The sequence below is a fragment of the Hypanus sabinus genome, chromosome 4, assembly GCF_030144855.1.
Source record: "Hypanus sabinus isolate sHypSab1 chromosome 4, sHypSab1.hap1, whole genome shotgun sequence".
Classification (NCBI taxonomy): domain Eukaryota; kingdom Metazoa; phylum Chordata; class Chondrichthyes; order Myliobatiformes; family Dasyatidae; genus Hypanus; species Hypanus sabinus.
The window spans coordinates 43545008-43559150 of NC_082709.1; the positions used below are offsets into that span (position 1 = coordinate 43545008).

General features: G+C 36.7%; 1 protein-coding gene across 3 annotated transcripts in view; it reads right to left on the reverse strand.

Moving 5' to 3' along the window:
- Window positions 1-5935: 5935 nt before the first annotated feature.
- gtf3c3 (general transcription factor IIIC, polypeptide 3) overlaps window positions 5936-14143 on the reverse strand; it is a 46438-nt gene continuing 38230 nt past the window's right edge. For 2 of the 3 annotated variants that reach the window (XM_059966919.1, XM_059966918.1), the window contains exons 15-18: window positions 13533-13723; window positions 11262-11386; window positions 9628-9780; window positions 5936-6198 (exon numbers count right to left, since the gene is read on the reverse strand). In XM_059966919.1, coding sequence (XP_059822902.1) covers window positions 6076-6198; window positions 9628-9780; window positions 11262-11386; window positions 13533-13723 — 592 coding nt within the window. In that variant the 3' untranslated portion in view covers window positions 5936-6075. The remainder of the gene's footprint in view (window positions 6199-9627; window positions 9781-11261; window positions 11387-13532; window positions 13724-14143) is intronic. The other variant, XR_009511624.1, reaches the window with a different exon arrangement.

Sequence of the window (14143 nt, forward strand, 5' to 3'; positions counted from 1 at the left end):
CTCAGGATCAATCCGGATTTCTGTAGTTGATGATATGTAAGCACAGACATAGTTGGAACTGCAAAGATTCCCCTTCATCAGCAAAGCAACAGGAACAGAACAGGTTAGTGAGATGCTCTCAGTTTTCCAAGGTCCAGTTAAGTTCTGTTATTCCACCTAAATAAAACATCAGGAAGCTGAACTCCGATTCCCCGTCTGTGCTGAATCCAGTCCTGTGCACACATGTCCGCACAGACCCTTTGTATGCTGTTTATTCACACAAGTTAGCAGGTATCTGATCACTAATTATGGCCAGAGAATATGTAAATAAATATTTATACAAGTTAAAAAACTAAATTTTAATTGAGTTGTTAAAATTTCCAAGAATACTTCTACCCAAAAGGGAATTATTGATACCAACTGGCAACATCTCTGTTCAATGTCTACATCTGATCTAAAATGCAGTGAAAGGTCATTGTTTGCATTGCTTTGTAGAGCAAGATGTTTCTTATCAGCATTGATGACAGCCAGAAGCAAAGCAAATTTCATATTAATCACTTATGACCTATTGTACTTCAAATCTGGATTTGTGCTGTTTACTTTCAATTAAGGACCAGTGAAGAGCATCTTATATTAGACTAGGGAGAGAGTGATATTCAAGAAACATGGGTGATTTGGGGGCAGAATGTAACTGCATAGTTTTTTTTCTGTCTTAGAATTGAAGGGCAGTGTCTCACAATCAATTTCAGTATGGAGAGATTGATGTATGGAAGACAGTTTTTTTGTGTAATAATGGGTCATGTCATTCCACCCTGATTCCACTGCCTGCGATTGCTGATGTGGTCTCCCTACACTCATACTTACCAGGTCCAAGTGCAGAAGCCTGCCTTACTGATCCAAAATATCCCATAATCCAGCACAGCATGCAAGTTAACTGGGCCCTCAGTGGCAGAGAAACAAGACTTCAGTGGCCAAGTGCCTTCCTTCACTCCACTCCATCCAAATTTCCAACTAATCCATAGCCTACAGCATCCTTTCACATCTTCTTTGCTATCTACTAGATTCAGGATTCACTCCTTTGATCCATAAAATTCTTCCCTAGAAAGTGATTTTGCTTGAATCTTTTCATGTATAACTAATATTCATGAATTAATGTGATCTGAAGGTGCCATGCTCCATTTAGGAATCTTAAATGTTCAACTCCTGTTGAAACTCACAGGTTTAATTGAGGGGACCACAGTGAGATAACAATCAACAGTCAGCCAACCAATCACACTCAAGGTCAGCAATTACATGAATTTCCTAGCATTGTTGAAACAGGGACAACATTATTGATGAAAATTAAGAAAACCTCAATACTACATGAAATAGTAACCAAAAAGGTAACGGAAAATACTTGCAAAGAAACAGAAAAATCTGATTCATAATCCCATCTTTCAAATCTAAGTCAGTTACCTTGTAGTGGTGGACAATCACTTCAATAGTACTTGTACTGAATAGAAAAATAAAGTAACTACGAACACTGTTTTGATTTTCATTGTATCTTTTAAATTTTCGTGCCTGGGTTGCTGCTCCTTCTATTAGTGGTAACAGCATATCACTGCCTATCCTACCAAAATTATTCAGTACTCTGAACAAACCAATTAACTCTCCTTCTAATTTGCTGTGCTCTAAAGAGTTATGCTAAAAATATTCTTTGATCTGAGGTGATGAGGAACAATCTGTTTGAAATAGATGTTTATATATTCAATGGCCAATGGTGTTTTTGACAGCTTTTGTCAGTCTTGTTAACTCCATGTAAAAACTAGCCTTACACCATTAGTTAATAATGCCACAAATATCATAAAATAAACAAAACTGTATTATCAGGATCAGAATCAGAATCAGGTTTATTATCACCGGCATGTGATGTGAAATTTGTTAACTTAGCAGCAGCAGTTCATTGCAATACATAATCTAGAAGAGAGAAAAAATAAAATTAAAATAATAATAATAAATAAATCAGTTACAGTCTATGCATATTGAATAGATTTTTAAAAACCTGCAAAAAAAAAGAAATACTGTATACTAAAAAAAAGTGAAATAGTGTCCAAGGGTTCAATGTCCATTTAGGAATTGGATGGCAGAGGGGAAGAAGCTGACCCTGAATTGTTGAGTGTGTGCCTTCAGGCTTCTGTATTTCCTACCTGATGGTAACAAAGAGAAAAGAGCATGCCCTGGGTGCTGGATGTCCTTAATAATGGACGCTGTCTTTCTGAGACACCACTCCCTGAAGATGTCCTGGTACTTTGTAGGCTAGAACCCAAGATGGAGTTGACTAGATTTACAACCTTCTGCAGCTTCTTTCGGTCCTGTACAGTAGCTCCCTCCATACCAGTGATGTCAGAATGCTCTCCACAGTACAGCTATATAAGTTTTTGAGTGTATTTGTTGACATACCATATCTCCTCAAACTCCTAATGAAATATAGACACTGTCTTGCCTTTTTTTATAACTACATCGATTTGTTGGGACCAGGTTAGATCCTCAGAGATCTTGACACGCAGGAACTTGAAACTGCTCACTCTTTCCACTTCTGATCTCTCTTTGAGGATTTTTATGTGTTCCTTTGTCTTACCCTTCCTGAAGTCCACAATAAGCTCTTTTGTCTTACCAACATTGAGTGCCATGTTTTTGTTGCGGCATCACTCCACTAGTTGGCACATCTCACTCCTGTATGCCCTCTTGTCACCACCTGGGATTCTACCAACAATGATTATACCATTGTCAGCAAATTTATAGATGGTATTTGAACTATGCCTAGCCACACACAATCATGTGTATATAGAGAGTAGAGCAATGGGCTAAGCACACACCCGAGGTGTGCCAGTGTTGATTGTCAGCGAGGAAGATACGTTATCACCAATCCACGCAGATTGTGATCTTCTGGTTAGGAAGTCGAGGATCCAATTACAGGGGGAGATACAGAGGCCCAGGTTCTGCAACTTCTCAATCAGGATTGTGGAAATGATGGCATTAAATACTGAGCTATAGTCAATGAACAGCATCCTGACATAGGTGTTTGTGTTGTCCAAGTGGTCGAAAGCTGTCTGGAGAGCCACTGAGATTGCGCCTGCAGTTGACCTATGGTGGCGATAGGCAAATTGCCATAACAATGACGTAAATGGTAGTTTACAGTCTTACAAATAGCAGGTACAGTGGAACTGTTCATTCAGATAAGTAGAGTGATCCTGTTATATTCTTAATATATGCTTAATTTTGTTGTTTTAAAAATAGCTACTCAAATTTGATTTAGACTTGCCTTTTGTTTATGCCCTTGAATGTGCAACTGTATTTTTCAAAGCCAGGTACAAACTATTAACATGCTTCATTTCACAGAATGAAAGAGAGAATGCATAAATGCAAGTGAACAAGGTGAATTTTTCAATTCTCTCCTTGAAAAATAGGAAATAACTCATGTACTTTGTTCTTTTTGCAGGTCAAGAATGACTTTTGGTACTCCTTCACTTTCCAGACCGCATCAGACTTTACAATTGCACTTAAAATTTTAGCTCTAGACCTGAAGGCCACTCAGGTTTTTAAAATTCTCCTTTCTAAGGATTCCTTCTTCAATATTCTCATATAGAAGTCAGGGATATTGAGTCCTTCCTGACAATTCGACAGTGTATATAAACAAAGACTCTACTCAATTTTCATAAAGTTCAAACATTTCTGCCAACTATTAAGATGATGTGACCAGATTCATAATTGATTTGTAGAATGTGAATGTTATAGGCTCCTGCGTATATAAAATTGATTACATGTTTGGTTCCCCAATATATAATAGTCAAAACATTTACAATAAACTAAAAAAAACAAAACGTATTTAATGAAAACAATTTCGTATTGAAGTCAGCAAATGCACTGAGTTGAGAACTTAAGTTCCCATTACCCAACGAATTCTTTAAATTTAAACATTGTCACTAGCCTTCCATTTATTTGTTTTACAGCTTTTATAGGCTTATTTTGTTTACTAGGGAGCTAAGACTGCATTCAAATTCTACAAATGAGTTTTGAATCCTGTAGGAATCCTGAAAGCAAATTTTAGCCTGTATTGAAACTAAATGAAGGACATTTGACATTCAGTCTGAATCTGGTTTTGTAATTTTACATTTGTCAATGCAGTACCTATGGAAACTGTATCTAGAGAAGATTATTTCCAAATCAATACCCAGAATTGCAGTTATACTTTATTTATATAGTCACACAGCTGTAAATACTGTGTATTCATATCACGGTTGCAGATAAAATTCAGATTAGACTTGTACACTCAAGACTACACTTCCCTATAGTGTTCCTTTTATCACGACACTTAACTTTTTTTCTTCATTCATGTCAGATGCCCAAAGTATAAAAATATAAGGAATTCTTTTAAAGAGAAATTACTATATTATGTCAAGGCACTGCCACCTCAATAACCTGTTAATGACACTACTGGTTTGGGTTATATAAACTAAGAATTGAGCCTGTGATTGAGGTTTAATGATATTTAGAACAAATGGAATGAGGGAAAACATAGACCATTACTGTAGTTAACTTGTTTAACTTGCCTCCTATGTATGCTGCAATATTTCAGAAATTGGTTCCTAAATCTGTGAAGACTGAAAACAATAGAATTTCATTTTATAACCAATTCATCCACAATATTGGCAGCAGAGTAGTGCAGATAATGGAGCTGCTGCTTTACAATTCCAGGAACCCAAGTTCATTTCAGACCCATGTTGCTGTTTGTGTGGAGTCTGTATGTTCTCCCTATGATTGAATGATTTTCCTCCATTAGCTCTGGTTTCCTCCCACATCCGAAAGTCACATAGTTTGGTAGATTAATGCACCACTATAAATTGCCCCAAGTGCATAGATCCATGTATAATCTGGAAGGAAGTTGAAGGGAATGTGGGGAGAATAGGTTGAGGTAGGATTAATTTAAGTAGGTGCATGATGGTTAACTCTAAATCATTGGGGCAGTGGGATTTTTACATACTGTATCTCTCTCTGATTCGGTGACTGGATGGTAAATGCCATGATACTTTGTGAGTTTTACAAAATAACCCAGCATTACTAACATGGCACCACGGTAGCATAGTGGTCAGCGCGACCTTATTATGACTCGGGTTGTTCCAGAGTTCAGAGTTCAATTCTGGTGCAGTTCTGTAAGGAGTCTCTGCACGTCTTCCCTATGAAATGGGTGGGTTTTCTCCAGGTCTTCCAGTTTCCTCCCACAGTCTAAAGACAAACCGGTAGGTTAATTAGTCATTGTAAATTATCCCATGATTAGGTTAGGGTTAATTGGGTTTGTTGGAGGATGCTGGGGCAGCATAGCTCAACGGGCCAGAAGGGTCTACACTATACTGTATTGCTAAGTAAAAAATAAATAAAACGGTTCATAATTTCTTCAACTGAGTTCTCAGTCTAAGAAGGACCACCAAAAAAAAAGCCATTAGTGCACACTATTACAATTCAGCTTTGTCTTAATGTGATTTGTGTTAATGGTGTTGCTTATTTCAGTACTACAAAAGGCAATACAATGAAAATTGTACTGTTGGTAAATATCAGAATTATGAACAGCAAAATCTAGCAAGGTATCACTTATATTTGCAGTATGTGTATATAATGGTCTGGTGGTATAGGTTTGTCTTCTGGAGTAGCGGAGGCTGGGGAGAGACATGATAGAAATTTATAAAATTATGAGATGCATAGCTAGAGCATACAACCAGTATGGACATACATTAAAGACGAGGGGGAAATTCAAAGGAGATGTGCAGGGCCATATTCTATGTTCTATGTTCTAACATATTCTATGTTCTATGTTCTAACATATTCTATGTTCTATAACCACAGGGCCATGGTGGAACTTATAGCAATTTAACGTGATATATTTAACCCACCTGTGATAGAACAAAACAGTAACACATCAAAGCATTTTCAGAAACATTTTAATGGTACATATAAAAAAAGGGCTGAAATTAATAAAATAATATACATAAATGACAAAAGCTAACCTTTTCACCTTATACAACTTTTCAAGTTATACAGGGTATTCCATCAGTTTCATGATCTTTATACAACACAATGTGTATATAAAAGTTTCCGAGCCATATCAATGTTTCCACTATTCTGATATATTAATGATAAATTATAAGCAATATCTCGTCTGAGATCCACTTGGTCATCCTCTATTCCCTGCAATTAAAAACAAATCTCTTTAAAATTCCTTTGGTCATTTAGCAACAAACTACATAATTTATTGTCAGACTACCATGTAAATAGTTCAACAATGGTTTAAATATTTTGGCAAATTGTTACATAATTGCACATTGTAGTGGCTCCAACATGAAATGGCCTGGTAAAGGACAGAATTCTGCTTGTTCTCACTTGCTACTCTATCACTCTGTCAAGCAATTGATTTAACAGTATGAAGTTAGAATAGCTACATCTACTCTAATCTAAATGCAGGGAGAAATAGAATTTTATTTATTTATTGGCTGACCAACAGAATTTGACAGTCTATTATCCTGCTTCTTTAGTTCCTTTTGAGAAATGATTGCATGTTGCTCTGGATGTTTTAATCTACAATAAAAGAGCATTCAAACCCAATCAACTAAATAAAAGGTGTAAAATTACAAAGGTTTAGTCTAAAGTCTGATCAGTGAGGTGAAATCTATCATTTCAAATACCTCAGTTCAATACTGCTGTCATTTCTAGGCAATCTTGCACTTGATGTGTGTAATTTATACTGACTTCACTGGGTCATGACTGTTAATATTTCAGTTCATACTTTTGTTGTTAACCTAATTTTTCTGTAGGTTATATTCAAGGCCAGTAGAAAGATATTTGAAATAAAAGGGAATCCAGGTTTATCAAGTAAGACAAGAAAGGGCAAAGATCAAATCAGAATTGATCTAATTGAATGGAGGGGAATGCTTAAGGGGTTATATAACCTATTCCTGGTCCTATTTTCACATTCTTCTGTTTTGAACAGAGATCAAGATACAAATAAATACAGCAAGAAAACATACAGAGCAAAGTTATGGCTGAATTTATTTAATTCAAATTTAAGTTATTTGCATGTGATAAGTAATGATGTTGCAAATGCATCGCACGTCAGTGGGTCATTCTGCCTGATTCAGAAGAAAATACTTTTGAATTACAAATCAATACTTTAAATCCAAGGAAAGATTGCCTCATAGCTTGCTATTTAAAAATCAGTCTGGATAAGTCTATTTGAAGTTATCTCCGTCAGTCTCTTCAATAGCTAGGGCAACTTGCTTATACTCCAATTTTGAGGGTCTGAGGTGCATAATGAGGCCTACAGGTTGTGTTTAGGGTGGTAGTTGGGTGGGAAGGCAGTTTGGGAGTTCGTGCTCTCCTTTCACTATTCATGCTTCCAATGAAAGGCTCAGGGTTATCAATGCCATTTAAAGATGGGGTCAACAGCTCTGTCCATTACTACAGTGAGGAAGTCAGGTTCTTTCCAAAAATTTTATTTTCCCTCTTCCTTTGCTCACCTAGAAATCTCTTATTACAATAAGATATGCGGAGACTTTCTGATGAAGATCAGAGTTGAATGCCGCTTGGGCTTGTGAATGATGCGACTTGGCCATTAGAACTGACCGAGAGCGACTGAGGCCTCAGAGCTGAGATAAATTGGGAGATGTTGTTGATATGGGTTCTTTATCCAGTCAATGAATTTAGCTCATCCTACAAAAACAGTATCAGCTGTATCTCTCTGGGTCTCAGAGATGACTGCTGTAGTGAGCCCATGATTTGCTGCAGATCACTTAGTCATGAGCTTTGTGCCAGGTGTGAGATTTTCATTTCCTCACCTATTTAATCACTGTACTAGCACACTAAAGGCAATGGTGTACTTCTTCATTGACAATTTGCCTTCAATGAAAGGTGAGCTCCTGAAATATGTGGACCTACGTTTTGTCACAGACTTATGATGCTGGACCAATGTTTTAGGAATGACAAGTATGAAGTCTCGCATGCTCAGTGAATGAGTCGATAATGACTTGGAGCTAGCATCAACAAACATCATCTGCATCATAGTGCAGCTTTTTAAGGAAAGTTGAGGTGATGCTGGTACTACAGGGGAGGTGACATACATTAAAGAATTCTCATTAGTCCTGTGTATGAGGTGCATTTCACTAGAACCTTGTTGGAGCTGGGATGCAACAATTTAGCAAGAAATATTGAGCTAACTTTTGAGGTGACAGCACAGCCTTTCTTTTGTCAGTCTGCATTAGGTGAAGGTCATAGTAGACCTTTTACATCTCAATTTCCTGGGGTGGGAACAAAACTTGAGAAGAATACGTCTTAGTCCCTCTTAAGTATGAAGTCAAAAAAGGACATACAATGGTTGATGTTGCTCCCTGCATTCTCTCTGAAACGATTTTTGGTAGAGATCACAGACATTGTGCCTTAAGGCAGAAGGAATTCACGGTAATAGCACTTTAAACACTGGGGTGTGCAATGACAATAGCTTCTCTGTGTCAGCAAGGAATGAGATCCCTCTGCAATGACTGCAGTTTGGATTCATCTTCCTTTATTCACAACCAAAGATTAGAATTTAAACTAGATTGTCTCTAAGTGCTCAAGTTAGTGGTATGAGACGTTCACCATTGCTAAAGGCAGCTTTTGTTTGTTTTCTTTGAGGAAACAGCTTTAAAGCCCAATCCATCAGCATATTTAGTACCTTTATTCCCAAAACCCTTTGTTAAAAATAGCTTGTGCTGAAATACTTTGAGAAACTTTAAATATTTTTGTTTTTTTTTCAATTTTTCTTTTATATAGCACAGATAAGCATCAAAAGAAAATGATAAAATTATGGAAATGATTCATGTGGTTTAAAAATAAATTAGGCTCCTATCTGGAAAACAACTCCCACGATTTTTAATTCTTGTTATTTTTTTCCCCAAAGACCAGCATCAGCTTTAAGTCAAATGTTCACACAACAGTGCCCCAAACCACGGTATTGTAGTGGTTAGCACAATGCTTTACAGTTCCAACAACCCAAGTTCAATTCCCGCAGTAGCCTGCAAGGAATTTGTACATTCTCCCTGTGACCATGTGGGTTTCCTCCCACAGTCCAAAGATGTACCCGATTGGTAGGTTAATTGGTCATTGTAATTTGTCCCATGATTAGGCTAGGGTTAAGTCAGCGGTTACTGGGTGTCATGGCTCGAAGGGCCAATTCCATGCTGTATGTTAATAAAAAAAATTGCCAATTTTATATAAATATGCTTCCATTGACCAAACATAGATACCAATTAGGAGTATGCAGGATTCAGTCAGTAGGTAGCTTGGCTCACAGTAGACTATGCCTGTTCACAGGCTAAAGAATTCATGTACTGACTTCATATTCTGAGCCATGTGGGAACACCAAATATTTTCTTTAAAAATAACAACTGAGTGATGAAATGAAAGCAACAACCAGTGGAATAAATTAAAGAAAAAGCCAGCCAGCAAGAGACACTGTAAGTCAACAACTCCTATTATAGGTAGAAGTTATTCTTTATACCAAGATGATGTAATGGCCTTCTTTGTAAGCTAGATCATCTGCCCTAAGAGAGTATTGTCAGCTGTTAAAATTTCTACCATTTTACATACCTCTAACTTAAGAGGAGGGAGCTCCAGTGCTTTTTCATAATAATGAATAGCAAAATGCACAAGCCCCAGTTGGTGTAATGCACGTCCTATGTTATAGTACACTTCCTGGCAAGGTCCTCGGAGTTCCAAGTATCGTGTAAGAAAGGAAAATCCCTATAAGAAAAATACAGATATAATGAACTGTGGCAGCTACGGGACTACTTTAACTGTAAATCTGTCCTGGTTCCAGATTTATTTCATACTTGATAACCTACCCAACAAGTTAAAGTCTTCTCTTCAATCACCCATGGTCCATCCCAACCTAAGCCTTGCTTTAATATTCTTCCTTACTTTGCAATTCTCATTGCTCGTCTTCTGTGTATCTCACCTCATACCCTTTGCAAATCAACAATTAGAATTGTTTTCAACTGCCTTGACCTTCTTCAGCAGGAGTCTCTTCCCACAGCAGGAGCTTCAGCACCATTGAAAGCTTTAACAAAATACCTGTTCCAAAGCAACCTTTTTATGCTGGTTACATACCAACACTCAACCTTTCCCACAACCACCTCTTTTTCTAGGATCAATTGTCTGGGCAGACCTAGATTGCTTCCTTTTTTTGAACTCTGTAGAAGTACTTAGAAACCTCACAGAACTCTAGCACGTTCTCCTATGACTTCTCAAATGTTTGGTTTGGCTTAATGTTTTAATAGGTGTTTTTGCTTCTTTTTTTGAAGTTACCTTTTAATTTGTTTTAATTATTTCAAATGTATGCATTTTAATAGTTTTTAAATGTTTCTGAACATGGAAGAGATGAGGAGGAATTTCTTTAGCCAGAGAGTGGAGAATTTGTGGAATTTGTTGCCATAGGCAGCTGTGGAGGCCAGGTCTGTATATATATTTAAGGCAGAGATTGACAGATTCTTGATTGGTCTGGGCAGTAAGGTATACGGTGGGGTGGGGTGAAAGAAAGACAGGAGATTGGGATTTGATGGGCCAAATAGCCTAATTCAGCTCCTATATCTTATGGTCTAATATCAAAGCCTATCTAATATCTAATATCAACAAGGCACTAGACTATGCAGGTTATTGAACTTGTGACTGCTGCAGCAGGGCAACTGGAGAGTCAGCAAACATTACCAAGATCAGTACCTTTCAAGTCTACGACTCAAAAAATGGAAAATTCAAAAATACTGCCCTCAACTCCCCATATTTTTGCTTCCTAATTTAAATATTGCTGCTTCCCCAGTTTAATTCAAAAATAATTTTCTTCATGGATTCTTCTTTTGAATACAGACATAACAAAAACCAGATGTAAAATGCAGTGGGTCATAGTTCATTATATCAAAAATCAGTTTGGCACTGATATAATCAATGCCAATGTGAAACATCTTGCTCTACAAATTAATACCAAAAATGACCTTTTCACTGTATTTTAAATCTTCTGTAGTTATTAAACAGAAATTTGCTGAACAGTATTAATAACTCCCATATGGGAAAAAGCATTCTCAGAAACTTTAACAAACAGTTTATTTCCACTGCATTGTACAAGTGCATATCCTAACTGAAAAATGTTGAACCAAAATAATTTGGTAAATAGATGTTCACCAAAGGAAATACCCTAACTTGAAACTTGGGATTCGGTGAAATTGACAAACCTGCACCAAAAGAGGATGCCGTTTCAAAACAAACTTCTGAGATGCCATATGGATAAAAGTAAGGCCCACACAGAGACTGTGCAGGGGTTCATCGGGTCGAATTCTAAATGCCTGAACATACTGACCTGCAATTTAAAATAAGAGACAAGATTTTGTAAAATATTAGAATCCTACAAATGTGGTGATATAGGAGACCACCCCAATCATGTTGTCTGTGCTGGTCAAGAATGTTATCTAATTTCACCTTCTAGTACTAAGATCACACACTTGCAGTTTAGAGGTCTACAAGTATATATCCAAATACTGTCCAAAATATTGTGTAGAAAATTGCTTTTGCATTCTTTCAGACAGTGTTTTCCAGATTATCACAATCTCTGAGTGAAAAAATCTTTTTTGATATCTCTCCTTTAATCCTTCCACCAATTAAAAAAAAAACTATGGTCTCCTTAAAATAGAGTAGCACTCTGATAATCCAATACACTCAGGAGCCTTCATGGTCTCAGATTAACCAATTTTCCAGATTATTGGAATTTATCCCCAAATAATATTCCAGAACACTTCTAACACACAGCATTTTAAATGTTAAGTGTTACTTTTAAATTTTTCCCAGTGAAGTCAGTATGTTTAATGGGAATGTGGGAAAAAGCTCAGTGAATTTAAAAGGAGTGTAGGAATCAGAACTTGGAAAGTACAAAGGAAATTTGGGAAGAAATACCCAGTGAATTTAAAGGGAGTGTGAAAATGGGGACTTGTTGAATTTAAAAGGGAACATGGGAAATGAGACCCCAGTGAGTTCAGAGAATGAGAAACTGGGCTTGGTGAGTTTAAAGGGAGCAAGGGGGTGCCAGAGCATTTAAAGGAAACAGGTCTGCAGAGATTTTAAAGCAAGGGAAACAGGGTCCTAGCAAATTTAAACAGAGTATGGGAAGCCGAGTTTGAAAGGAGCACAGGAAATAGGACACCTTTGAGTTTAGGGGGAGTGAGAATGGAATCTCAGTGAATTTATAAAAAAAAACATGGGTAACAGCACCAGGACAGTTTAAAGGAATGTGGGAATTGGGACATTTGTGAATAGATATCTTAACAATCGGATACTGAATTGTCAGAGTTACACTGTAGATGCTTCTGCTTTACCATGTTTATGCCAGTGATAACTATACTCTTCAGTTAAATCTATTTTTACTGCAACAATTCTCTGGTCCTTGAAAGTTTTTTGAAAACATTTAATACCAATATAATGACAATTTATTTCATTTACTGCATATTGTAAGTCAGTCTGAATGGATATTATATGGATTATATGATTATGTGTTGGAAAAATTTAGGGATAGGGAATAAAGTGGATGACATTACATTCATAGATAGTGTAATTGATTCCACAACCTCCTCCAAAAAATGCTCTCTCTGTAAAAATCCTTCCCTTCAAATTCCTTTGACTGTGCTTCTTTCTGGACTATCAGAATTCTGAATCATTCATTGCGTTACGTTCCCCACTGAAGCTCCCTGACCCATTGATCTTCCCTGCTGTGCTTCAAAAAGGAGGGCTTGGATCAAAAAATGCTCAGATTAGCACAGAATGTGACTTAGAGGTATGTAGATATGTAAATATATATCAGATAGTCATAAAGTGACAAGTGTTCATTATCCACTGACATACTATTCACAGATAGGTGCACTTATGAGATCAGACTACATCTATGTGAAAAGAAACAGTGTTAATGTTTCAGGTCAAAGAGCCTTTTGTCAGAACTAGGAAGGAGGCAAAAGAAGCTTGATAAACTACAAAGAGAGTGTTCTGACGGAATAAGACTGGAATGACCGTGGGATAAACTATAAACAAGGTTATCTGGTCAATGAGTTGATAGGAGCAGCTAGAGGGTGAGAATATATACGAAAGAGGTTAAACAAAAAATGTAAAGTTGGAAAATGCAGAGCAGGAAGATATGTCTGGTTGATCTCTCTGTATCTGAAGTAGACAAGAGTTGTTTTTCAGGTTAGGAATTTCATTTCAGTAATGGCCTAGAGCTTCAAGGAATAAAACTAAAGATTTAAATTGTTATCTGACGTGCAGCTAAAATGACATTTACCTAGTCAGAAATTAAATAAAAAAATAAAATTGTGGAGAAACTCAGCATCTGTGGAAAAGAAACAGTTAACATTTCTGGTCTGAGACTCTTCATTAGAACTGAGAGATAGAGAGAGAACAGATTATACTTACAACCAGCAAATAACATTGGCATTACATATTATAAAATGATCACTCATTCTTACCTAAAGCATGCTTGAAGCTTCCAGCAACAAAAGCATTATGTCCATTAAGCACACAAAGGGCATGATTGTCTGGGTGTTTCAGCATCAAGCGCAGACAAAAACGATGGTGCCTCAGGTCTTGAGAATGCATGGTAACTTGGTTAAAGATATTCCATAGCTGAGGTCTATTCACATTTTCCATCACCATGACTCTAAATGTTTAGGGACAAACATCATGACAATTCTTTTGGAACATCATATACATAATATTTATCTTTAAATCATCTTAAATCAGCAATTTTATGGCAAACAAAGCCAGCACACTGAAGCAAGTAAATTAAGGCAAAGTATAAACTGTAACAGAATGATATTAATGAGGATTGTTACAAAAACTTCAAATGTAATGCTTTATGAAGTCACCAAACACTGATAATTGGCAACATCACCACTTATGAAACAGAACTGTCAGAAGAGTTAATGTTCCTTACAAACTATTTAGGTTGCTCTCTTTAAAAATCAACATGCTCTAAAGGAAAAGCAGAATTTGGTCATTGGTGAAATCAGGAATTTTAGCTCCTTAAACATTTGAACAGTTATTTGAAATCACTGAAAATAACTCAGTAAGGTTCAAG